The sequence below is a fragment of the Amblyraja radiata genome, chromosome 10, assembly GCF_010909765.2.
Source record: "Amblyraja radiata isolate CabotCenter1 chromosome 10, sAmbRad1.1.pri, whole genome shotgun sequence".
Taxonomy (NCBI): domain Eukaryota; kingdom Metazoa; phylum Chordata; class Chondrichthyes; order Rajiformes; family Rajidae; genus Amblyraja; species Amblyraja radiata.
The window spans coordinates 346,325-372,723 of NC_045965.1; the positions used below are offsets into that span (position 1 = coordinate 346,325).

At 46.6% G+C, this 26,399-nt stretch overlaps 1 protein-coding gene across 4 annotated transcripts in view; it reads right to left on the bottom strand.

The window, feature by feature from the left end:
- The window catches only part of LOC116977436 (ral guanine nucleotide dissociation stimulator-like 1), a 227,567-nt gene that overhangs the window by 14,484 nt on the left and 186,684 nt on the right, over nt 1-26,399 (bottom strand). For all 4 annotated transcript variants that reach the window (XM_033027866.1, XM_033027868.1, XM_033027864.1 and 1 more), the window contains exons 5-14: nt 24,052-24,245; nt 22,093-22,226; nt 18,841-19,056; nt 16,789-16,892; nt 14,991-15,075; nt 7,167-7,256; nt 6,045-6,131; nt 4,586-4,615; nt 1,973-2,094; nt 948-1,037 (exon numbers count right to left, since the gene is read on the bottom strand). In XM_033027866.1, coding sequence (XP_032883757.1) covers nt 948-1,037; nt 1,973-2,094; nt 4,586-4,615; nt 6,045-6,131; nt 7,167-7,256; nt 14,991-15,075; nt 16,789-16,892; nt 18,841-19,056; nt 22,093-22,226; nt 24,052-24,245 — 1,152 coding nt within the window. The remainder of the gene's footprint in view (nt 1-947; nt 1,038-1,972; nt 2,095-4,585; nt 4,616-6,044; nt 6,132-7,166; nt 7,257-14,990; nt 15,076-16,788; nt 16,893-18,840; nt 19,057-22,092; nt 22,227-24,051; nt 24,246-26,399) is intronic.

A 26,399-nucleotide genomic window follows, 5' to 3' on the forward strand; every position in this document is an offset into this window, starting at 1 on the left:
CGGCCAGAGCCGGCAGATCCCTTCCAATTGCCGACTTCCACGGCCAACTTTGCGGGCTGATATCTCAGTCCACCGGCTGACTAGGTGGAAGGCTCCAGTATCATTGAACTCCCCTCGATACCATGACCTCTTTTTGTCCGGCAAATAGGATAATCCAGAAAGACTCTGTAATCAAGGGTGCCGGAAAATCGGTGGTGGACCTGTACATGGCAGCATCTTTGACTGGTTGCATCACGGCCAGGTTCGGCAACTCAAAAGCCCAGGTAAGGAGATTATAAAAGGTGGTGGGCACTGCCCGGTCCATCGCGGATACTGACCTCCCCACCATCATACGGTCCTGAGAAAACAAGGCCTGCATAACAAAAGGCTCTATTCACCATGGAGGGCAATGTCAAAGATCAATGAAAAACCGAAGATAAACACAAAAGGCTGGAGGGACTCAGTGGGACAGACAGCATCTCTGGAGAAAAGGGCAGGTGACGTTTCGGGTTTGATTACACTGTCCTGATTAATTTTACAGATTGTATGCCTTGTTGTCATCTTCTCCCCTGCCAACAATGAACCATTCTAGTCTGCAGAAGGGTCCCGACCCAAAATGTCACCCATTCCTTCTCTCCAGAGATGCTGCCTGTCCCACTGAGTTACTCCAGCTTTTTGTGTCTATCTTCGAATGAACCAATCGACTATTCCTTGATCATCGTCTGCTTTCAAATGTCTTCCATATCTCTCGTTTCCCTCACCCCTGACTCTCAGTCTGAAGAAGGGTCTCGACCCAAAACATCACCCATTCCTTTTCTCCACAGATGCTGCCTGACCCAGAGTTACTCCAGCTTTTTGAGTCTATCTTCGGTTCAAACCAGCATCTACAGTTCTGCTCCTTCCTACACATCAATGAGGGGCCGTGCTCTCTGGGTTAACCAGATGCAGTGTTATTTTATTCTACTCACAGACTGAGACGCTTCACCATGCTCTTCCTGGGCTTTGGAGATGTGGGACTTGTATCGGTGGTTGGTTCGATTTCACACGACACGTTGTAGCTACAGAATGGCAAACAAACACAAGTTGGACAAATTAATGCAGTTATTCTGCCAAATTCAATGCTTGCACCAAAAATCATTTGGCCGGGAGGCATTTATTTCTCTGGCAAGAGAACATGGCTCATTACAGGGCGGCTCGGTGGCGCAGCGATAGAGTTGCTGCCTCACAGCGCCAGGGACCCGGATTCGATCCTGACTACGGGTGCTATCTGTACAGAGTCTGTGCGTTTTCCCTGTGACCTGCGTGAATTTGCTCTGACATCTTTGGTTCCCTCTCACACTCCAAAGACGTACAGGTTTGTAGGTTAATTGGCTTGGTTTGAATGTAAAAATTGTCCCACGTGTATGTTGGGTAGTGTTAATGTGCGGGGATCGCTGGTCGGTGTGGACGCAGTGGGCCAAAGTGCCTGTTTCCATGCTGTATCTCTAAACAACATATTTAATTAATTATGCTATCTATGGTACAGCGTTTACGGCCCATTGTGCTGCTGCTAGAAATAATTTTATAGTTCCATTTTAGGTACATACGGTCACTCTAGACTCTCGTGCAGATTTACAATACCAGTTTAGAGATACAACGCGGAAACAGGCACTTTGGCCTACCGAGTACGTGCCGGCCAGCGATCCCTGCACACTAGCACTATCCTACACACTCAAGGGACAATTTACAATTTCACCAAGCCAATTAACCTACAAACCTGCACGTCTTTGAATTGTGGGAGGAAACTGGAGCACCCGGAGAAAATCAATATGGTCATAGGGAGAACGTATAAACTGCATGCAGACAGCACGCATAGTCAGGTTTGAACCCGGTGTCTGGCGCTCGAAGGCAACTCTCCTGCTGTGCGTTCGTAGAGAATGCACCAGCGCGAGTGACTAAGATTACATCCACGTTTAGACGAGAGAGAAAAAAACGCTCTTGCGAAGCTGCTTACCTTTCACCATCAGTTAAATACTGTTGAGTGCGGAACCACTTGAGAAAACGTTGGATGGGACTGATGCAGTAAGTGTTACAGGCAGACTGCAACAGCTTAATCTGGGCTAACACCTCAAACTCCTGCCAAAGGACAACAAAGATTTAATCTTCCCCTCTTCCACAAAAAAGCAAAATATCACTGCCTCCTGTAACGTGGATGGAACTTTCAAGAGGAGTCAAAAACTATCATTTGCTGTCAACTCACTGCATTTGGTTCTGCAAATATTGTGAAGGTGGACTGATGTACTGATGGTCACATTTGGAGCACAGTGTGTAGGAAGTCAGAAGAAGGGTCTCGACCCGAAACGTCACCCATTCCTTCTATCCAGAGATGCTGCCTGTCTTGCTGAGTTACTCCAGCATTTTGTCTTCAAGGAACTGCAGATGCCAGTTTACGCTGAAGATAGACACCAAATGCTGGAGTAACTCAGTGAAACAGGCAGCATTTCTGGAGAGAAAGAAAAGGTGACGTTTTGGGTCGAGACCCTTCTTCAGACTCCAGATCTCCCGTCAGAGAGAGGAGGAGAACATCCTCAAAGTCGGGGTACCTTGAGGAGATTTCGCAATGGAGCAGACGAAATGGGTCAGGAGCAACTGCGGATGCTGGTTGATAAGACACAAAATGCTGGAGTAACTCAGCGGGACAGGCAGCATCACTAGAGAGAAGAAATGGGTGACGTTTCGGGTCGAAACCCTTCTTCAGACTCAGTGTTTTGCAGCACCGTGTTCAGTTTTAGTCACTCTGCCATAGCAAGGATTTTAATAGACAATAGGTGCAGGAGTAGGCAATTCGGCCCTTCGAGCCAGCACCGCCATTCACTGTGATCATGGCTGATCATCCCCAATCAGCACCCCGTTCCTGTCTTCTCCCCATATCTCTTGACTCCGCTATCTTTAAGAACTCTATCTAACCCTCTCTTGAAAGCATCCAGAGAATTGGCCTCCACTGCCTTCTGAGGCAGAGAATTCCAGATTCACAAATTTCTGGGTGAAAACTTTTTTCCTCATCTCTATTTTAAATGGCCTACCCCTTATTCTTAATCTGTGGCCCCTGGTTCTGGACTCCCCCAACATCGGGAACATGTTATGCACTGTGTTCAGTATTGGTCCCCCTGCTGTGGTAAAGATGTCGTTATGCTGGAAAGGGTACAGAGATGAAAGGGATGTTGCCGGGACTTGAGGGGCTGAGCTATAGAGCGACTCACTTTATGCTGTGGAGTGCAGGAGGATGAGAGGTGATCTTATCGAGGTATATAAAATCGAGAGGGGAATAGATAGGGTGAATGCACAGAGTCCTTTAACCAGGATAGGGGAAATCAACTACTAGTGTTAAGGTGAGAGGGACAATACTGAAGACGAACCTGAGGGGCAACTTTTTCCACTTGGATACAATGAATGAGCTGCCAGAGGAGGTCGTCAAGGCAGTTAGCTTGGACAGCTACATGGATAAGGTAGGTTAAGGGGGGTATGGGCCAAACCTGGGCAGGTGAGACTAGTGTAGGTGGGACACCTTGGTCAGCATGGATGAGTTGGGCCAAAGGGCCAGGTTAAAGCCATAAGATAAGCATGGGGATAAAGAACTAAAGGGCATAGGTTTAAGGTGAGAGTTAAAAGATTTAGCAAGAACCTGAGGGGTACAGAGGGGGTATATGGAATGAGCTGCCTGTGGAAATAGTTGAGGCTGGTATAACAACATTTTATAGACACTTGGACAGTACTTGGATAGGAAAGGTTGAGAGGAATATAGGCCAAATAGGACTAGTGTGGATGGGGCATCCTATTTGGCATGGATGAGTTGGGCAGAAGGGCCTGTTACAATCCTCTCACAAGCTTAGTCATATATACCATAGAATGACCCCACCATTTATTCCTCTAAGACATATATTCCACCTCCATTGGTAAAGCAGACAGTGAAACCAGATAGGGTTCAAAGGGTTAAAATTGCATCCTCAGCAAAACTTCTCAAAATTTGGAAACTAACTAAATTTTTTAAAACACTTGTTTAAAAGGATATTGGGATGAGGATAGGTGATTGTGAGTGTGATATTTGTTATACTGATTGTATTGGGAAGGGTGATTATAGGGTGATGGGTTGTATATATGACTAAGATACTGTATAGTATATGAGGGTTTTTTATTTTATTTTTTATTTTTTTCTCTCTTTTTTGTATGGCTTTGTAAATATTTGATTAGTGTATAAATGTAAATAACTTGGTGTACATATAGCTGCTGGTGTACATATGGTGTACATATAGCTGCTAAATTTGTATAAGATAATTATAAGCAGTTGAATAAGGGGTGGGAATTAATAAGCTTTGGCTTCTTCCTGCTCCTTTTCGGACACACGATTTCATTTATTTATAGATATTGTTTATGACACTATAAATATTCTTGTTTTGTTTTTTAAATGCTGTTTCACACTTGCTTTTTATTCTTATATTCTGTTGGAAATAAAGAATTAATTAAAAAAATAAATGTTTTTACACAAATTATTTTTCAGGAATCTTCAGTCATAAAGAACATGTTGCCAGGCATATTTTAGAAAATTGTGCAATATATAATTTATACTAACCCGTCGTCTTTTTTCAAAGTTGATCAAGCCCTAAAAAATGCAAGAAGAAAAAAAACATTAACTTGTAGAAAGATTCAGTTTGGTTTATTGTCACACGTACCGAGGTACAGTGAAAAGCCTTGGTTACGTGCTATCCAGTCAGTGGAAAGACTATACATAATTACAATTGAGCCATCCACAGTGTACAGATACATGATAAGGGAATAGCATTTAGTGCAAGGTATAGCCAGCAAAGTCCTATCAAGAATAATCCGAGGGTCACCAAAGAGGTAAATAGTTCAGGACAGCTCTCTGGTTGTGGTAGCCTGGTAACAGCTGGGAAGAAACTGTCCCTGAATCCGGAGGTGTGCGTTTTCACACTTCTATACCTTTGTCTGATGGGAGAGGGGAGAAGAGGGAGTGGCCAGGGTACGACTCGTCCTTGATTATGCTGCTGGCCTTGCCGAGGCAAGTGGAGTTATAAATGGAGTCAATGGAAGGGAGGTTGGTTTGTGTGATTGTGAGATTGGACAATACTCTAGGATTACAGACTCCTCGAAGGGCTGAAGTGGATTACAATTAAATTCACCTTGCTTCCAAACTAGGAGATCAAAATTGAATAGCAGCAGGATTTTATATATCCAGTAGTCGCTATATTTTTACATGATGCATCAGAAGGTTACAGGGAGAAGGCAGGAGAATGGGGATGAGGGGAAAAAATAGATCAGCCATGATTGAATGGGGGAGCAGACTCGATGGGCCAAATGGCCTAATTCTGCTTCTATGTCTAATGATCTAATGTGCAGTCTTTGTGCAATCTCGTTTATACCGCGTAAGCAAATGGGCCGATTAACAAAATTGTCTAAACTCTGCAATGGGCGGCATCATGGGGCAGCGGTACAGTTGCTGCCTCACAGCGCCAGAGGCCCGGGTTCGATTCTGACTGCGGGTGCTGTCTGTACGGATCGTTCCATCGGCGGTCCCAGCATTCCTGAGCTCCGCTCCGTGAAGGTGTTCCAGCGCTGTGCCGCCGCCAAAGCCGTGGTTCTGGCCGGTCCCCTCAGGAAACGCCGCTATGGTCCTGATGGTAGGCCGCGAGGACGGGGCGAAGATGCGGCTCAGATGAAAGCCGCATCTCCGCCAGGTAGGGACTGAGAAAAGCAGTTTCCCCATTCCCCCCCATAAAAAGACTAGACCCTCAACAACACACTTTTAACGTACTAAAAAATGTTTTTAAGTGAAAAGACGGACAGCTGCAGGACAGGCAGCCATACAGGACGGCGCCCCAAGATGATGTGTGCCCCCCAGATGCTGCCTGTCCTGCTGAGTTACCCCAGCATTTTGTGCCTGTCTTCAATGTAATCTTTGATCTGCCTTGGTTGCTTTGATCACCTTCAAACAACCTTCACTGATGCCGTAACTGTAGCAAGGAACAGCGAGAAAACCGCAGCAAGGAATCCCGACCCTTGGCCCTACTTACATCGACATAGTCGGGGAGCGCGGTGTCCAGCATCGTCAAGTCAGTCAAGAACGTACCGAGATACGGCACGGTGCCTTGCATCACTCCCTGGGGAATTCAGGGAAAAATTAGTCAGTGAACATGCTGAATAGTGCATTTCTTAAACATTCCGACTGCTCGCTGCCTCCTCTGTTGTATTAAACCAAATTGGTTTGGAATTTAACATTAAAGCAAAATAATATCCTTAATCTCCTTAGATATCTGGTAGAGTTGCTGCCTTGCAGCGTCAGAGACCCCGGTTCAATCCTGACTATGGGTGCTGTCAATATGGAGTTTGTACGTTCTCCCCGTGACAACGTGGGTTGTCTCCGGGTGCTCCGGTTTCCTCCCACACTCCAAAGGCATGCAGGATTATAGGTTAATTTGCTGTGTTAAATTGTCCCGAGTGTGTAGGACAGTGTTAGCATCGGATAGTTAAATCCCTGTCCCACGGTACAAGTTCATTCCAAGAGCTCTCCCGAGTTTATAAAAATCAAACTCGTGGTAAGCACGGAGAATGAACGTAGCGGGTACGTCGGAGCTTGGTGACGTCACTTAGCGGCTCGTAACGCTAACGGCAGGTACTTGGGAAGACTCGCTAATCGCAGGTAAGCTCGGGAAGACTCGTGAAGATTTTTCAACATGTTGAAAAATGTCCACGAGAGCCCCGAGTACTGACGAGTGGCCATTACCGTAAATCTCCAAGTTCGAATCAGGGCAAACTCGGGAGAGCTCTTGGAATGAACTCGTACCGTGGGACAGGGCTTTTAGGGATGTGGGGGGAACCAGGGGAAACCCAGTCAGTCACAGGGGGAACGTGCAAACTGCACACCGTTAGCGGCCGAGGTCAGGATGGAACCTGGGTCTCCGGCGCCGAGAGGCAATGGTTCCACCCGCGGAGCCACTGTGCCACCCCGGTGCTATCTGGTAAACCGCTAGACTTAGAAATAACTGCATTATACAACATGGGGCTTTTTCCTTCGTCGAGTACAATAGCGTACAAACACAGACGCTCATACACGTGTGCACGCACACGCACGCACGAGCACACGTGATCACACATGCAAATACACACACAGTGCTGAACACAAGAGAACAACTCACCATGTCCTTCTGCAACTGCAGTTGTTTCTGAATGCGTTTCTGGTTTTCCTTCACATTGCTGTCGAGATTTGCAAATTTCGACGTGCCTTCCTGAAAGGCAGGAAACAAAAAGCAATTAGCAACCCGCCACTAAATAATTTCCCTCAAATCAAAGGTTCAACTTTATAACCAAATCAAATTTAATTATCTGCTATTTTTAGGGCTTTGCAAATCTAACGCCTGAAGCCAGCATGCAGGACAATTCTCCCAGCTGTGTGCAACAGTGTTTTACTTGGTTGTAGAGCCGTACATCACAGAAAAAGGTCTTTCTGCCCAACTCATCCATGCTAGCCCCACCTAAGCCAGTGTGACCAGAAGAATTGACCCACTATTGACAAGGACAGTCCTTAGTGTCATAGGGAGTCATAGAGTGATACAGTGCGGAAACAGGCCCTTCGGCTTAACTTGCCCACACCAGCCAACAATGTCCCAACAGCCCGTGTTTGATCCATATCCCTCCAAACCTGTCCTATCCATGTACCTGTCTAACTCTCAGCCTCAACTACCTCCTCTGGCAGCTTGTTCCATACATCCACCTGTGCTGTTGTACTGTGATTTCAGTAAAGCAGTGAGTGGAGACGGGAATGGGGGGAGGGGGAACTGGAAAGGTGGTGGGGGCAGGAGAAAGCCTGGACAAGCCATATGTGGAGAGGGGTGAGGGAGGGGGTCTTTGGCAGACGGGTGGAGTTTCAGTAACTGTTTTTTTCTTCTGTGTCTCCAATTCTCAGATTCAGATTCAACTTTATTGTCATTGTGTCAGTGTACAGTACAGAGACAACGAAATGCAGTTAGCATCTCCCTAGAAGAGCGACATAGAATATGAGCATTAAATAAATCTATTTACGTGCATACAGTCATAGTATTTTTTTCCTCGTGGGAGGAGTGTCCGGGGGGGGGTGATTGGCAGTCACCGAGGTACAGTGTTGAGTAGTGTAACAGCTGCAGGGAAGAAGCTGTTCCTGGACCTGCTGGTCCGGCAACGGAGAGACCTGTAGCGCCTCCCGGATGGTAGGAGGGTAAACAGTCTGTGGTTGGGGTGAGAGCAGTCCTTGGCGATGCTGAGCGCCCTTCGCAGACAACGCTTGCTTTGGACAGACTCAATGGAGGGGAGTGAGGAACCGGTGATGCGTTGGGCAGTTTTCTGCATTTATTCCTCCACAAACACACACGCACATACACACCAAAAAATCCAGCTCCCTTTGACATAGAAGAGGAATTAAATGTAGAGGCCAGCACAGTGGCGCAGTGGGTAGAGCTGCTGTCTCACAGCACCTGAGACCCGGGTTCCATCCTGACCTTGGGCGCTGTCTATGCGGGGTTTGCACGCACTAATAATAATAATAAGCTTTATTTTGGACTCAAGGGACAACATTACATAAAAATACATTGTATATAAAAACACCATAAAATACATATAAAATCTTAGTATATCTATATAACTAAAAGTTTCATCTTGACCACTTCCTATCTGCGCTGTATATTGATTTCAGAAAAAACGCTACCATATATCGCTACGATTTTAGGCCATCTTACTCAGTCCGCCTCTGCTGAGGCAGCCCCGAGGATTTTTCCGATCGATGAAAAAGAAAAAAGTTATGAATGTTTAAAAAATCTTGAGATCAGCTGATTAGTCCTCTCGCCTGTCAATCACCATGATGAAAGTAATGCCCCTTCGGGGGTGTGCAGGACTATAAAACCCCGGATGCCTTGACGTGAGTCAGTCACTCTGGAAGATCGTGAGGGAGAGGCCACAACTGTGACTCTAAGCTATGAATCAACTGAACTGTGAGTCTGCAATGTATTTGTAATAAATAATTTGTTAGCCCTTAATGACAATGCAATGAGTTGTTTGGCCTGCCCTGCCTGTGCTTGAAACTGCAATGCAAAATTAGAAATGAAGTGACAATGCAATAAGTTGTTTGGCCTGCCCGTCTGTGCTTGAAACTGCAATGCAAAATTGGAAATGAAGTGACAATGCACTGAGTTGTTTGGCCTGCCCTGCCTGTGCTTGAAACTGCAATGCAAAATTGGAAATGAAGTGACAATGCAATGATTTGTTTGGCATGCCCTGCCTGTGCTTGAAACTGCAATGCAAAATTGGAAATGAAATGACAATGCAATGAGTTGTTTGGCCTGCACTTGAAATGGATTGATTTCGCTTGACTTGAAATGGATTGACTTGACTTGACTCGAAATGGATTGACTTGACTTGAAGTGGATTAACTTGACGTGACGTGACGTGAAGACTTGACTTGACTTGACTTGAAATGAATTGTTGGCCCTGCACTCACTGTGCTTGTCTTGACGACCCACAACACCCATGTTAGTGCTCCAGAAAGCTGCTCCCCCCCCCCCCCCCCCCCCCCCCCCCCACCGGCCACCAATATTGTAATTGGTAGAGAGGTGGAATATTGCGTTGCTGGACCAGCCCTCCCGTGTGAACCTCAACGGGTCCCACTTAGTCTAGTTACTTATAAAAGCATCATAAATTATATGTAAAAAAACACATGATTTAAAATCCAGAATAAAAAAGAAAGATCAGAGTCCTACAACGGGACAGCCTGTGACCGTACTCCCTGTGACTGGTGACTGCGTGGGTTTCCTCTGGGTGCTCCGGTTTCAATCCCACATCCCAAAGACATGCAGGTGGTAAAATTGTCCCTAGTGTGTAGGGAGTGGATGAGAAAGTGGGATACGATAGAATGGGTGATCGATGGTTGGCGTGGACTCGGTGGCTCGAGGGCCTGTTTCCATGCTCTATCTTTAGTTTAGTTCAGAGATACAGCATGGAGGGAGGCCCTTCGGCCCACCGAGTCCACACCAACCAGCGATCCTGCACACTAACACTATACTACACACTAGGAAGAATTTACAATTTTACCGAAACCAATTAACTACAAACTTTGGAGTGTGGGACAAAACTGGAGCACTCGGAGAAAACCCACATGGTCACAGGGAGAATGTACAAACTCCATACAGACAGCACCCGTAGTCGGGATCTATCCTGGGTCCATGCAAGGCAGCAACTCTACCAAGGTTACTCAAGCATTTTGTGTCTATCCACGATTAAACTGTGACATTTCATACCGATCCTGAATGAAAACTAAAAACAAGGGCGAAAGGCTTGTTGAAGATTCACAGCCTTAGGGAGATAAGTGCTGGTGATAAAACGCCCGCCCCCTCAGGGTGGGTGTGGAGCAGTCACGGAAACAGCTTGGGAGATTTCAGGAGAGCTCACCAGGATGGGATGAGGGTTGGGGAAAGACATGGGAAAGGATCGAGATATAATTCCCAGCTCAGTGTGAATCACGTTACTTTTCGTTCAAAGTAAACAAGTATAGTTCAGCTGAACTGAATTGATGTGACACTGCCTGTTGCAACAAGAAAGAAGTTATTCTTTCACTGAAAAAGATATTACATAATCAAATAAGCACTCACACACACACACACACACACACACACTTCTCAAATTTCTCAACTAAATGTGATTTGCTTTGTTTTTCCCCCTTCCAATACATTGACGCACCAAGCCCAAACTAGACTAGCTGTCTATTCCATTTTTTTGTGCAGGAAGGAACTGCAGATGCTGGTTTAAACCGAAGATAGACACAAAATACTGGAGTAACTCAGCAGGACAGGCAGCATTTCTGGAGAGAACGAATCGGAATAGGAAAGAAGAGGGGTCTCGACCTGAAACGTCACCTTTTCTCCAGAGATGCTGTCTGACCCGCTTGAGTTACTCCAGCATTTTGTGGATGTGGAGAGCATGTTTCCACTGGTGGGAGAGTCCAGGACCAGAGGACATAGATTCAAATAAAATGATGTACCTTTAGAAAGGAGATGACGAGGAATTTCTTTAGTCAGAGGGTGGTGAATCTGTGGAATTCATTGCCACAGACCACTGTGGAGGGCAAGTCAATGGATATTTTTAGGGTGCAGATAGACAGATTCATGATTAGTATGGGTGTCGAGGGTTATGGGTAGATGGCAGGAGAATGGGGTTGAGAGGGATAGATCAGCCAAGACTGAATGGCTGAGTACACATGATGGGCCGAATGGCCTAATTCTGCACCTATGACTTATGAACCTATAAGGTATAATTTTATGACATTGGGTGGCTGCCGTCCAAAAGATTGTGCAAACAAAGCAGGTGCAGGTGGATTATAAATGCCACACAGCTGAAAAATGTAATTATTCAGAATAAAAAAGCATAAGCAACAGGTGGTAGTTGAGTGAATATTTACACAGAGGTACTGTCAGAGTCATAGAGTGATACAGTGTGGAAACTGGCAATTTGGCCCAACTTGCCCACACCGGCCAACATGTCCCAGCTACACTAGTCCCACCTGCTGCACTTGATCCATATCGCTCCAAACCTGTCCTATCCATGTACCTGTCTAAAGGGCCTGCCCCACTTAGGCGATTTTTTCGTCGACTGTCACAGCCATAGCAGGTTGCCAAAACCCCCCCCGACTGGACCCCCCCCCGACAATGTCTACGACAAGCTACGACAATCTACCACCTAGACGACGTCAAGCTACGGCAAGCTACCGACAACCGGAGACCCATTTGGACGCCCACCTACGACCACACAGGCAACAACCTACAACCACACAGGCGACAACCTACGACAACCAAAGTCAACCTACGTCCACCCGTGACACGCTACGACAAGCAACGACCCTGTTGACAATTGAACTGAAGACTGAAGACAATTCAGTCGCCGGTACCTGTCGCCGGTTGACGTAGGTTGACGTAGGTAGTCGCCAATGGAATTCACCGGTCAGCACCCGGCGACAACCAACGTCACCTGGCGACAACCTGCGTCATCCTGGCGACAATCTACGACAGCACCTACGTCAGGAGAAGACAAGCTACGTCAAGCCCACAGTCGCCAAAAAGTTTTGAACATTTCAAAATCCAGCAGCGACCAGAAAAACGTTACCACTCATTAGGCGACTTGAGGAGACGACTCACGACCATACAGGCGGCACCCCGCGACCATGTGGAAACAGCCCAGTCGCCTGTAGTCGCCGAAAAAATCGCCTAAGTGGGACAGGGGCAAAACTATCTCTTGAACGATGGGATAGTCCCAACTTCAATTGCCTCCTCTGGCAGCTTATTCCATACACCCACCACCCTTTGTGTGAACAAGTTCCTATTAAATCTTTTCCCCTTCACCTTGAACCTATGTCCTCTCGTCCTCCAAGTGTCATCACACTATCATACAAGTGTCCCACTCAGTTTTTAATGTCAAGGACTTTGGTTCATGAAGGCAATCCCATTTAGTTGGCTAATCTGAGAAGTCTACGCGCAGTTGGCACAAAATGCTGGAGTAACTCAGCGGAACTGGCAGCATCTCTGGAGAGAAGAAATGGGTGATGTTTCGGGTCGAGACCCTTCTTCAGACTGCGTCTGCACATGTTCAGTTGATTATGTAATAGCTTTATTTATTGGCACAAATTCCACTTTGTAACTTATTAACAATTAACTTATTAACAATAATTTCCAATATAAAATTCCATTCCTCAGCACAAAGTTTAAAGTCCGTTTATAAAGAGTTATAATATCCATTGCCATAATATACCGAGACCTGGAACTTCTGAAGAACTGATCCGAGCTGGATAAACTGATCCGAGCTGGATAAACTGGGAGAGTGGACTAGGGCGGCACAGTAGTGTAACTGGTAGAGTTGCTGCCTCACCGCACCCAGGTTCGATCCTGACCTCAGGTGTTGTCTGTGTGGCAAGTTCTTCTCCCTGTGACCATGTGGCTTTTCTCCGGGTGCTCCATTTTCCTCACAATTCCCAAAGATGCGCGGGGTTATAAGTTAATTGGCCCTCAGTAAATTGCCCCGAGTATGTAGGGAGTGGATGAGAAAGTGGGAGAACATACAACTAGTGTGAACAGGTGATCGATGATGGGTGTGGGCTCAGTGGGTCAAAGGACCTGATTCCATGCTGTATCTTCAAACTAAATTGAAACTAAAGTGCTGGAGTAATTCAGCAGATTAGGCAGCATCTTTGGAGGACATGGATAGATGACATTTCAGGACGGGTTCTTTCTTCAGAAGCCGAACAACCTGAAGGATCTCAAATAATGCACAATGTGAAAGGTCTCAACCGGTAACGCCACCTATCCATGTTCTCCACAGATGCTGCCTGACCCGCTGAGTTACTCCAGCACTCTGTGAAACGCCACCTATCCATGTTCTCCAGTGATGCTGCCTGACCCGCTGAGTTACTCCAGCACTCTGTGAAACGTCACCTATCCATGTTAGTCATAGAGTGATACAGTGTGGAAACAGGCCCTTCGGCCCAACTTGCCCACACAACGTCCCAGCTACACTAGTCCCACTTGCCAGCACTTAGCCCGTTTCCTCCAAACTTGTCCTATCCATGTACCTGTCTAACTGTTTCTTAGATGATGGGATAGTCTCAGCCTCAACTATCTCCTCTGGCAGCTTGTTCCATACACCCACCATCCTGTATGAAAAATTACCCCTCGGATACCTATTTAATCTTTTCCCGTTCACCTTGAACCTATGTCCTCTGATCCTCGATTCCCCCTACTCTGGGTGAAAGATTGTGCATCTACACGATCTATTCCTCTCATGATTTTATACACCTCTATAAGATCTCCCCTCATCCTCCTGCGCTCCATGGAATAGAGACCCAACCTACTCAACCTCTCCCTATAGCTCACGCCCTCTAGTCCTGGCAACATCCTCGTAAATCTTTTCTGAACCCTTTCAAGCTTAACAATATCTTTCTTATAACATGGTGCCCCGAATGAACACAATATTCTAAATGTGGTCTCACCAACGTCTTATACAACTGCAACATGACCTCCCAACTTCTATACTCAATACTCTGACTGATGAAGGCCAAAATGCCAAAATCCTTTTTGACCACCTTATCGACCTGTGACTCGATCTTCAAGGAACCATGCACCTGTACTCCTAGATCCCTCTGCCCTACAACACTACCCAGAGGCCTACCATTCACTGTGTAGGTCCTGCCCTTGTTCGACGTCCCAAAATGCAACACCTCACACTTCTCTGTATTAAATTCCATCAACCATTCCTCCGCCCACCTGGCCAATCGATCCAGATCCTGCTGCAATCGTTCACAACCATCTTCACTATCTGCAAAACCACAAACTTTTGTATCATCAGCAAACTTGCTAATCTTGCCCTGTATGTTCTCATCCAAATCATTGATGTAGATGACAAACAGTAACGGGCCCAGCACCGAACCCTGAGGCCCACCACTAGTCACAGGCCTCCAGTCTGAGAAGCAACCTTCCACCATCACCCTCTGCTTCCTTCCATGGGGCCAATTTGCAATCCATTCAGCTACCTCACATTGGTTCCCATGCGATCTAACCTTCCAGAGCAGCCTACCATGCGGCACCTTGTCGAATGCCTTACTGAAATCCATGTACACAACATCTACAGCTCTGCCCTCATCAACCTTTCTGGTCACGTCTGCAAAAAAAATCAATCAGATTTGTGAGACACGACCTCCTATATACAAAACCATGCTGACTACCCTTAATCAGCCCTTGCCCATCCAAAGATCTCCAGACCCACTGAGTTACTCCAACACTTTTTACTCTCTGCAGGATTCCAGCATCTACCGTTCCTTGTGTCTACTTTTACTGTTTGATTGGTCTACAATATTGATTGATCTACAATATTGATTAGCTGCCAGCCACTACTTTAACCCATTATGAGTCGTTTTGACAACCATTTAAGGTCCCACCATGTTGGGTGTGACTTACCTTCATTAGCAACTCTCGACTCGTCAGATGGTTGTTCTGATCGGAGAAGATTTCCGAAAGTTCTTCAAACATCAACTTGCTGTCCCTAATAAAAAGAATGAGACAAGGAAGTTATACCAGGCAGAGTAAGCATCTGCTAGCAAGGCGTCTGAGATGATAGCGTTACAGAGATTGTGGTCTTTACAGAACCTGAATGTTACTCAACAGGGGGTTGGGCAGTGGTAGAGTTGCTGCCTCACAGCACCAGGGACCTGGGTTCGATCCAGGCTACAGGTGCTGTCTATGTGGAGTTTGTACATTCTCCCCGTGACCGTGTGGGTTTTCTCCAGGTGCTCTGGTTTCCTCCCACACTCCAAAGACGTACAGGTTTGGAGGTTAATTGGCTTCTGTAAATGGTCCCCAATGTGTAGGATAGAACTAGTGTACGGGTGATTATTGGTGCGGATTTGGTGGGCGAATGGGCCCCCGTGGAATTACACGCTCGAAGACCATGGGCCTACCCAGTAGGCCCAACTCGCCTGCTGGAGACCAGGGACTCGCCCTCCGCAGATGGCTCGGATCGCCCACGCAGAGTGGAGGGAGTGGGCCGGAGGGCCGGTGAACAGACCAGCTGCGAGAGGGTGCGTCCAGTCTCAACGGGGGTGTGGCCACTGGAGGCCCTGTAACAGCCTGGACTGGGCGCCGCTTCAAGAGGCCGAGCACGTGGACCACTTGCGGCCTACAGCGGTGGAGCAGCGGCGGCAGACTCAGCGGCTATGCTTGGCCAGGCCTGGACTGTGAACGATGAAATTGTGTCAAACATGACACCACCAGCATTATATGCAAAATGAATTCCATTATGTAGTGGTTAGTTGCATATGGGACAATAAATAAATAAATATCCATTTAACTATTTTCATGCTGTATCTCTAAAGTAAAATTAATTATGGCAGCTAACCAGAATTCATAGCTGCCCAAATATCAGGGGAGGATCAAGGTGTCTGTGGCTTGGAGTTCCAATTCCAGGCACATGCTTTAGAAAGATTTAACGCATTCCATTAGCCGGCAGAGGTTTGCAAATTCTCTGCATTGTTGGCAACCATGCTTATATAATGAAGCCAACATAATCAAAGATTTCCCAACTCCAGTCAATCCTCTTTCTCCCTGCTCCCGTCAGGCAGAAGGTACAGAAGCTTGAAAGAGCGCACCACCAGACTCAGGAACAGCTTCTTCCCCTCTGTTATCTGAATGGTCCTTCCATATGCTAGGGTACTGTCCGATTCACCTCTACCCCATTGTGGACATTGGACTTTGTCTCTGGAACTGGTGCGCTACAATGCTGAGAACTATATTCTGCATTCTGTATCTATGAATTGATTTGATGGCTTCTACTAAATATTTGAGATCTGTCCATGTCCACGGGTGACACGATGGTGCAGCGGTAGAGTCGCTGCCTTACAGCGCCAGAAACCCGTGTTTGATCCCACATACGGGTGCTGTCTGTACGGATTTTGTACATTCACCCCGTGACCTGCGTGGGTTTTCTCCAAGATCTTCGGTTTCCCTCCACACTCCAAAGACGTGCAGGTTGTAGGTTAATTGGTTTGATATAAATTTAAAATTGTCTCTGGAGGGAGTAGGATAGTGTTAATGTGCGGGGATCACTGGTTGGTGTTGTCTCAGTGGGCCGAAGGGCCTGTTTCCGTGCTGTATCACTAAACTAATCTGGTCCAAAGGAAGCTGGAAGGAATTTGCAATCCATCCACCACATAACTTATGTTCTTTAAAAAAAATACAGGCCAAAGAGAAATGAACTTACTTTGAAACAGTGGCCCAGGTCCTCTTCAGCCTGTAGATGGGGATTGACTGCATGGCTGATAGAATAGCCCGGAGCGAGGAGAAATTCTTCATGATCCTGCATTCCTGAAGGGAAAACAAGAGACTTTTGTCCATCAGTGGTTGCTGGCTTCCTGATGGCTCAGGGATTTCAAACTTGGCACCGAGGTGGAGAGTCAGCTGTGAAAATACCACAGCGGTACGATTATGTGGAAAACATTTAGACTGGGTAACCCGAGGCTTGTTATTCACCTCAGCTCTTCACTTCAATGCCGACCACCTGCCGACAGCAGTGGTCAGCGGTGGCTGGGGTCAAGGACATCGAAAGAGACGTCAGAAGTGTTAGAAAACATAACTTCTGGAGTGTTTTCACAGTTGTGGGGGGGGAGGGCAGTAAAGGAAGCCTACTCATTATTGGATTAAAGGAGCAACAGCGACATTAAAACCACACGTCCGTGACCCACTGCACATGATAATGATAGAAGAAGGGTGAAAACAAAGGAGAGTCCACAGAAAATAAAAACTAAATGTTTGTACGATTTACTGCTCTGGGAGGGAGGCAAACTGCTTTGCATCTAATAGCCAAACTAATTTTACAATGGCACGGTGGCGCAGTGGTAGAGTTGCTGCCTCACAGCGCTTATAGCACCAGAGACCCGGGTTCGATCCTGACTACGGGTGCTGTTTGTACGGAGTTTGTACATTCTCCTGAAAATCTGAAGAGGGATTGCTTTTGTGCATTGTAAAAATGGCAATATTGTTTTTGCTTTGTTAATATTCACATACAAACACATACTGAAGCACGGATTGTTAAGTACGTAACCCCAGTCTATTTCCCTTCAGAAGTCTTGCTGCTTTACTTCAGGGAAAGGAATGACGAAAGGCTTGGCTTGGTTATATGGGGCAAAGGTGATGATCTAGCTTGTAGCCAGAGCAGACCAAGGGTGGAACAATGGTAGAGCTACTGCTTTACAGTGCTTACGGCGTCAGAGACCCCGGTTCGAACCTGACTACGGGTGCTTGTCTGTACGTAGATTGTACATTCTCCCCATGACCTGCGTGGGGTTTTCTCCGAGATCTTCCGTTTCCTCCCACACTCCAAAGACGTTCAGGTTTGTAGGCTTATTGGGTTGGTGTAAATGTCAACATTGTCCCTAGTGTAGGATAGTGTTAATGTGCGGCGATCGCTGGTCGTAGTGGACTCGGTGGGCCGAAGGGCCTGTATCTCTAATGTAAACTAAACTAGTTTGTAGGTTAATTGGCCTCTGTATATTGTCCCGTGTGTAGAGAATGGATGAGAAAGAGGGATAACGTAGAACTAATATGAACTAGTATGGTCGGCATAGACAAGGTGGGCCGATGGGCCATTTTTAAAACTGCACGATAATCGTGGAAGCAGGTTAATGAAATCCAGATATGTGGGTGCCAGATAGCCTGTACAATGGTGAAGCAAGAGAACAAAGCAGTGGGTCTGAAGATAGTTACTCAACCCGAAAAGTCACCCATTCCTTTTCTCCAGAGATGCTGCCTGTCCCGCAGAGATACGCCAGCTTTTTGTGTCTATCTTTGGTTTAAACTATCATATGCAGGTCCTTCCTAATCAAAGCAACCACAGCATCTTTAACAGAACACAGCGATGCTCAAAAAGCACCCGGAGTGAAACAGTGTTGTTTATTTGCATCTAATGGAAATAATTTGCAGCATATGTCAAGCTTACAAGCCAGGATGCAGAGGTTTCATTCAGAGATACAGCATGGGAACAGGCCCTTCGGCCCATGCTGACCATCGATCACCCCATACACTAACACTATACATTAGGGATAATTTGAAATGTTACCAAAACCAATTAGCCTACAAACCTGCACATCTTTGGAGTGTGGGAGGAAACTGGAGCACCCGGAGAAAACCCAAGCAGGTCATGGGGAGAATGTACAAACAGACTGCACCCATGGTCAGGATCGAACCCGGGTCTCTGGTGCTGTGAGGTAGCGACTCTACCGCTGACAGAGGCAGAACGGAGAAGCCATGTGGTTACCTGGGCAACGTCGATCCACTTCTCGATGATTTTGCCTCGTTGTTGGGGCTTCAGCTGCAAGTCCCTCAGTATGGTGCTGACGACGCACTTGGTGACGGCGTTGAACTGAGTGATGGTGGCCCGGACGGTGGGTGCGAGGTGCTCATTCCCCTTCTTGTCCCGTCTCGACCAGATACAGCCCACGCAGTGATGTGGGACAACCTTCTTGAACAGGTCCTGGAATCAAACACAACAACTAAGTTAGGGGCGGCACAATGGTAGAGTTGCTGCCTCACAGCGCCAGAGACCCAGGTTCCCTCCTGTCAACGGGTGCTGACTGAACAGAGTTTGTACATTCTCCCCGTTTCTGCGTGGGTTTTCTCCTGGTGCTCCGGTTTCCTCGCACACTCCAAAGACGTGCAGGTTTGTAAGTTAAGTGGACTCTGTTAGTGTATAGGATAGAACTAGTGTACGAGTGATCACTGGTTGTCGTGGACTTGGTAGGCCGAAGGCCCCGTTTCCTCACTGTATCTCTAAAACTAATTTACTGATGACATTATCATTCAAATCATGAGTGTAGACAACAAACGATGGACCCATTGACGCTTGCGGCACATCATTGGTGATAGGTCTCCAATCAGTAAAACTATATTAGTTTACTAGCTTTTTATTGTCGCGAGGCACAGTGAAATGCATTTTTGTTGTGTGCTGTCCAGTGAGAGTATACGTGATTACAATCAAGCCATCCACAGTGTACAGATAAAGGATACAACATTTAGTGCAAATTAAATTCCGATTAAAGATAGTCTGAGGGTCACCAATGAGGTGGATGGAAGGTCAGGACCGCTCTCTAGCTGGTGAGAGGATGGTTCAGTTGCCTGATAACAGCTGGGAATAAACTGTCCCTGAATCTGGAGGTGTGCATTTCCACACTTCTATACCTCATGTCTGATGTGAAGGGGAGAAGAGGATCTGACCGGGTTGAGACTGGCCCTTGATTATGAAATATAAACTGCATTCAAGCTGTGAAGATTAGTTTTTTTTACCCACGATAGATTTGGATCCCCTATGCCAATGTTGCCATGGTAGAGGCTTCTTGGATTTCTCCCAAGCTAATTATTTCACATGACATCCAGCTCAGAAAAAACAAAAAGGTTGTTGAAATATTCCCTGGCACAAGTCTTCCAATCTTGATATCGTAATCACGTGTGTAAAACAACATGTTTTGAAACTTTCAAATGCTGCTCTGAGAAGTGAACTAACATAGTACTAACGGCACTAATAATGCGAGGAAAAGACAGGAGTGCTCACTCAATACTAATACGTGGCATTTGGAGTAATCAGGCACTTCTTCCAAGATGGCATCCAACTCAGGCGACTATTTGCGTGCTAGCCACAGAAGCAGATCTACAAACTCAAATTACAATCGCTCCACACTCTTAAATCTCCACTCCTACAGCAACATTTCTTACTTTAACTATGATCTTCTTAAACTACCTATACACTGTAAATGGTTTGGTTGTAATCATGTATTGTCTTTCCGCTGACTGGATAGCACTCAACAAAAGCTTTTCACTGCACCTCGGTACACGTGACAATAAACTAAACTGACCTAATGGGCCCAAATTCATCTCACGGATCCAAACAAAATGGTCATCAGAGACCCACACCACCCTGGCCATGCGCTCATTTGACTCCTGTCATGGGGAAGAAGGTACATGAGCCTGAAAACCGTGACCTCCAGCTTCAGGAACAGCTCCTTCACTACAACCATCAGGCTATTGAACACAACACGCACCAAACATCAAACAGTTGGTGCACTAGGACTCAAGGCTTTTGTTTTGTACTAGAGCCATACAGCATGGAAACAGGCCCTTTGGCCCAACTTGCCCATGCTGACCATGATGCCCCATCTACGCAAGCCCCATCTGCCCAATTTGGCCCATATTCCTCTAAAACTTTCCTATATGGCAGAACTGTCATATGAGGAAAGATTGAAAAGACTAGGCTTGTATTCACTGGAGTTTAGAAGGATGAGGGGATATCTTATGGAAACATATAAAATTATAAAAGGACAGGACAAGCTAGATGCAGGAAAAAAGTTCCCAATGTTGGGCGAGTCCAGAACCAGTGGCCACAGTCTTAGAATAAAGAGGAGGCCATTTAAGACTGAGGTGAGAAAAAACCTTTTCACCCAGAGAGTTGTGAATTTGTGGAATTCCCTGCCACAGAGGGCAGTGGAGGCCAAGTCACTGGATGGATTTAAGAGAGAGTTAGATAGAGCTCGAGGGGCTAGTGGAATCAAGGGATATGGGGAGAAGGCAGGCACGGGTTATTGATTGGGGACAATCAGCCATGATCACAATGAATGGCGGTGCTGGCTCGAAGGGCCGAATGGCCTCCTCCTGCACCTATTTTCTATGTTTCTATCCATGTACTTGTCCAAATGTCTGTTTTAATGTTATTGTACCCACCTCAACTACCTCCTCTGGCAGTTTATTCCATAGACCCACCACTCACTGTGTAAAAAAAAACTGCCCTCAGATTCCTATTAAATCTTTCCCTTCTGACCTGAAGTCTGAGTCCTCTGGTTCTTGATTCTAAATAATGATTTTCTTTTATTTAGAGTCATAGAGCTATACAGCATGCATACAGGCCCTTCGGCCCAACTTGACCACACCAACCAACGTCCCATCTACACTAGTCCCACCTGCCTGCATTTAGCCCATATCCCTCTTAATCTGTCCTATCCATGTGCCTGTCTAATGGGGTGGGAGATTGCAACCTTCACGTGGTCCACCCTGTTTCGACTAATGCAATCAACCCAACGTGCACAAACAAATAGATGTAGTGTTTTTCATGCCACATGATCTACAACTTTAGGCTGTGCACGCCATACGCAAGACATGTCTAATTGTTTCTTAAATGTTCCGATAGTACCAGACACAACTACCTCCTCTGGCAGCGCGTTCCATGTACCCACCACCCTTTGTGTGAAAAAGTTACCCCCCAGTTTCCTATTAAATCTTTCCACCTTCACCTTTAACCTATGTCCTCTGGTTCTCGATTCCCCTGCTCTGGGCAAGAGGCTTTGTGAGTCTATACCTCATGTGATTTTGTACACTTTATCAAACTTTTATTTTGTTTGTTTGCTTATGCTATCTGTTGAGTAATGTGTTTACAGAGCTGTTGTTCTGCAGCAAGGACGAATTTCACTGTTCCGTTTCGGCACACTTGACAATGAGAACACTCATGAAATCCTTGTTTACTTACAGCATCCATGTACGTCAACTGTTCTGCCACTTTATCTGACGGGAAAGAGAGGAAATCCTGTTTTTCTTCTATTCCATCTCTCTGCACATCCCCTTCCTCTCCCAGGCTGAAAGTGACGTTGCCATGGTAACCATCTGCACAATTGACAAGACACTTGTTTGTGCCAAAGCTTCACATCACTTAAACTAACAAAGATCTCTTGAAAAAGAAAGGTCACACTAAATTGGCACTGATTTTTGAAATAACAATCTGAAAAAGTCATTCATTTTCTTACATCTGTAAACGAGGTTCGAGATATAACGTCACACTCAAATCCCAGCCACTTAGAGGGCAACGAGAGGGCAGGAAAACCACTGTATTCCTGACTTTCCCATTAATTAGGAGTGATGAATGAGGAGCTAATTTGTGCCTGAGTCTATCTTTCGACTGACTGGATTTAAACTGATGCAGCAATGTTTAAGGCAGAGCAGAACGGAAATATCATCGAGACCAGCAGCCAAATGGGCCAGCGTGGAAAAAAGGGCACAAATAAATGTGCAGGAAGGAACTACAGATGTTGGTTTACACCGAAGATAGACGCAAAACGCTGGAGTAACTCAGCAGGACAGGCAGCATCTCTGGAGTAAAGGAATAGGTGACCTTTCGGGTCGGAACTCTCCTTCAGGTCGGAGTCAGATAGTTCTAATGTACTTGGTTCTGACTCCAGACTCCAGCTGGAAGAAGGGCTCCGAACTGAAACGTCAGCTATACTTTTCTCTTTAGTCTGAGGGTGGTGAATCTGGGGAATTCTTTGCCACAGAGGGCTGTGGAGGCCAAGTCAGTGGATATTTTTAAGGCAGAGATAGATTCTTGATTAGTACGGGTGTCAGGGGTTATGGGAAGAAGGCAGGAGGATGGGGTTAGGAGGGAGAGATAGATCAGCCATGATTGAATGGCGGTGGAGGATTGATAGGCCTAATTCTGTCTATCACTAATGACCATACACTGCCTGACCCACTGAGTTACTCCAGCGATTTGTGTCCATCATCAAAAATAAATGGTGCCTGGCAAAACAAGACCACGTTGTGACCTCACAATAAAGATGCATCTTGCATGATTAAATTAAACTCATTGGAGAGACAAAGAACTGCAGATGCTGGTTTACAAAAAAACCCACAAAGTGCTGGAGTACCTTTGCTGGATAGAGAGCATCTCTGAAGAACATGGATAGGTGTCGCTTTGAGTCAGGACCCATTTTCAGACTCATTGTTTGACCATTTGACTGAGAAACAGAATTCGGCCGTTCGGTCCATCGAGTCTATTCCGCCATTCTATCATGGTTGATCTATTTTTCCCTCTCAACCCCATTCTCCTGCCTTCTCCCTGTAACCTTTGACGACTTTACTAATCAGGGCGGCACAGTAGCACAGTTGCTGCCTTGCAGCACCATAGACACAGGCTTGATCCTGACTATGGGTGCTGTCTCTATGGAGTTTGTGCGTTCTCCCTGTAACCATGTGGATTTTCTCCGGGTGCTCGGTTTCCTCCCACATCCCACAGATGTGCGGTTTGTCGGTTAATTGGCTTCTGTAAATTGTACATTGTCTCCAGTGTGTAGAATAGAGCTAGTGTACGGGGTGATCACTGTTCGGAATGGACTCAGTGGGCTGAACGGCCTGTTCCTCGCTGTATCTCTAAAGTCTGGTCAATTTCCACAAAGAAATCTCAAATACATAGCCTCCATGGCCTTCTATGGCAATGAATTCCACAGATTCACCACACTCTGGGTAAAATTCCTCCTCATCTCCTTTCTAAAAGTACATCTTTTTATTCTGAGGCTGTGCCCATTGGTCCTAGTGGAAACATCCTCTCCATATCCACTCTATCCAGGCCTTTCACTATTCGGTATGTTTCAGCCGAGTCACCCCTCATCCTTCTAAACTCTGTGTCCTGTAAACTTTATATAAAGAAGCATCTTACTGTCCAGCTCCTGTTCCGTCAGCTCCTCTTTCTGGAAGTGCTGCAGGAGGTTCTCGGCTCTCTGCTCCGGATCGGAGCCAGGCATCGTCTTCCTCAGGTAACACAGCACCTTGTGGAGGCAGGTGTAGTTCGGGACGTCCTGGAAGTCTTCAGAATACTGGTCTAGCCAAGCTCGCAAAATGGAGGCGACAGCACTGTGGGCAGACGGGAAAATAAATCAGTCATTAAGCTGCAGGGTTAGAAATAATAGCCGTTAAACATTGAACAGTGCCTAGTGGGCGTCACAGTGTCGCAGCGGTAGAGCTGCTGCCTTACAGCGAATGCCGGAGTCCCTGGTTCGACTCCGACTACGGGTGCTGTCTGTACGAAGTTTGTACCTTCTCCCTGTGACCTGCATGGGTTTTCCCAATGGACAATGAAACTCTTGCTTTGCTTCAGCACACAGAACATAATAGGCATTGACTACAAAACACATGAATAAATAAACTGATAAAGTGCAAAATGACAGATAATGGGTTATTAATGTTCAGAGTTTTGTCCGAGCCAGGTTTAATAGCCTGATGGCTGTGGGGAAGTAGCTATTCCTGAACCTGGTCGTTGCAGTCTTCAGGCTCCTGTACCTTCTACCTGAAGGTAGCAGGGAGATGAGTGTGTGGCCAGGATGGTGTGGGTCTTTGATGATACTGCCAGCCTTTTTGAGGCAGCGACTTCGATAAATCCCCTCGATGGAAGGAAGGTCAGAGCCGATGATGGACTGGGCAGTGTTTACTACTTTTTGTAGTCTCTTCCTCTCCAGGGCACTCAAGTTGCCGAACCAAGCCACGATGCAACCGGTCAGCATGCTCTCTACTGTGCACCTGTAGAAGTTAGAGAGAGTCCGAGAGAGGCGTGCGGGTTTATTGGTTAATTGGCTTCTGTAAATTGTCCTTGGTGTGTAGGATAGAACTAGTGTATAGGTGATCGTTGGTCGGTATGGACCGGAGGGCCGAAGAGCTTGTTTCCACGCTGTATCGCTAAAACTAAAGCTGAACTGTAAACCTATCAGGATTTAGTACCAACTATATTCCCCAAAGTCCTGATCTTCCAACCTACTTCATGGTAAACGTTGTACTTTTTCTCTATAACTGTAACGCCTGAATGCTGCAAACTCTATTCTGCACTCTGGTACTTTCCCCCTTTAGGCTGTGGGCCGAGGTGCTTTTTTGTTTAAGTTCGTGACCCAAATCACGTAACTACCTGAATTTTTAACATATTATGTAAAAATATTATAGAAATCATACCTGAAACTCATCAAGAACAAATCCTGCACATATTTTAAAAATATGATAAAAACCTCAAATTTTCCAAGCAGTAATTGTCCAATTAATGCACATTTTACATTGCGTCGGATGCCAATGGACCAATCACGCGCTTTGTTTCATGTTAGTGAGGCAGCGAGCACTCTGGGATCATGGCTGCCTCCTCATTACATCAAAACAATAGCAAGGTTTAGAAGGAATAAAGGTAATGCTAACCTTGCTGATAATTTTGTTTTGAATGATGCGAACTGTTAAATTAAAATGATAAATAACAAATGTAGAGCTAGGGTTAGGATTAGGATCAGTCAGTCGTTCTGTCAGTCAGTCAGAAGTCAGTCAGTCAGGCTGCCGGTGGGCCGGTGGATGCCCTGAAGGATTGGTCGGGCTGTCGGTGGGCTGGTGGATGCCGTGAAGGGTCGGTCGGGCTGTCGGTGGGCTGGTGGATGCCGTGAAGGGTCGGTCGGGCTGTCGGTGGGCCGGTTGATGCCTTGAAGGATTGGTCGGGCTGTCGGTGGGCTGGTGGATGCCGTGAAGGGTCGGTCGGGCTGTCGGTGGGCCGGTGGATGCCTTGAAAGATTGGTCGGGCTGTCGGTAAGTGTTGTGAAGGATCGGTCGGGCCGCGGGGCCGCGGGTGGATTCTGCGAGGGGTCGGTCGTGCTGTCGGCCAGCCGGTGTTGCAGCGAGCAAGCGGGCGGACTGATGGAGCCGGCGCTAGAGTGGTGCTGAAGGCGGCCCGGGCGGCGTGCAGGGCAGTGCTGCTCCCCACCATCATCACCACGATGATCCAGAAGGGCATGCTGGCCGAGGTGGATACACTGAGCGGCCACATGTACGGAGCCCGCAGCCGGTCCCAAAGCGGCTCCAGCTCCAGATGTGGGCAGTTCTGGAAGGGGGTTAGGGTTAGGCATTTTCCTCTCAGTAGAAGATGCCTTAGCCTTTCCCCAGCCTGACACTGCCCCAGTCCCACTATGACTGTGACCCCCACTCTGCACACTGGCAGTCAGTGAGGTTCAGTAAACGGGGGAACCCAGAGGAACTGCCCTCACCCAT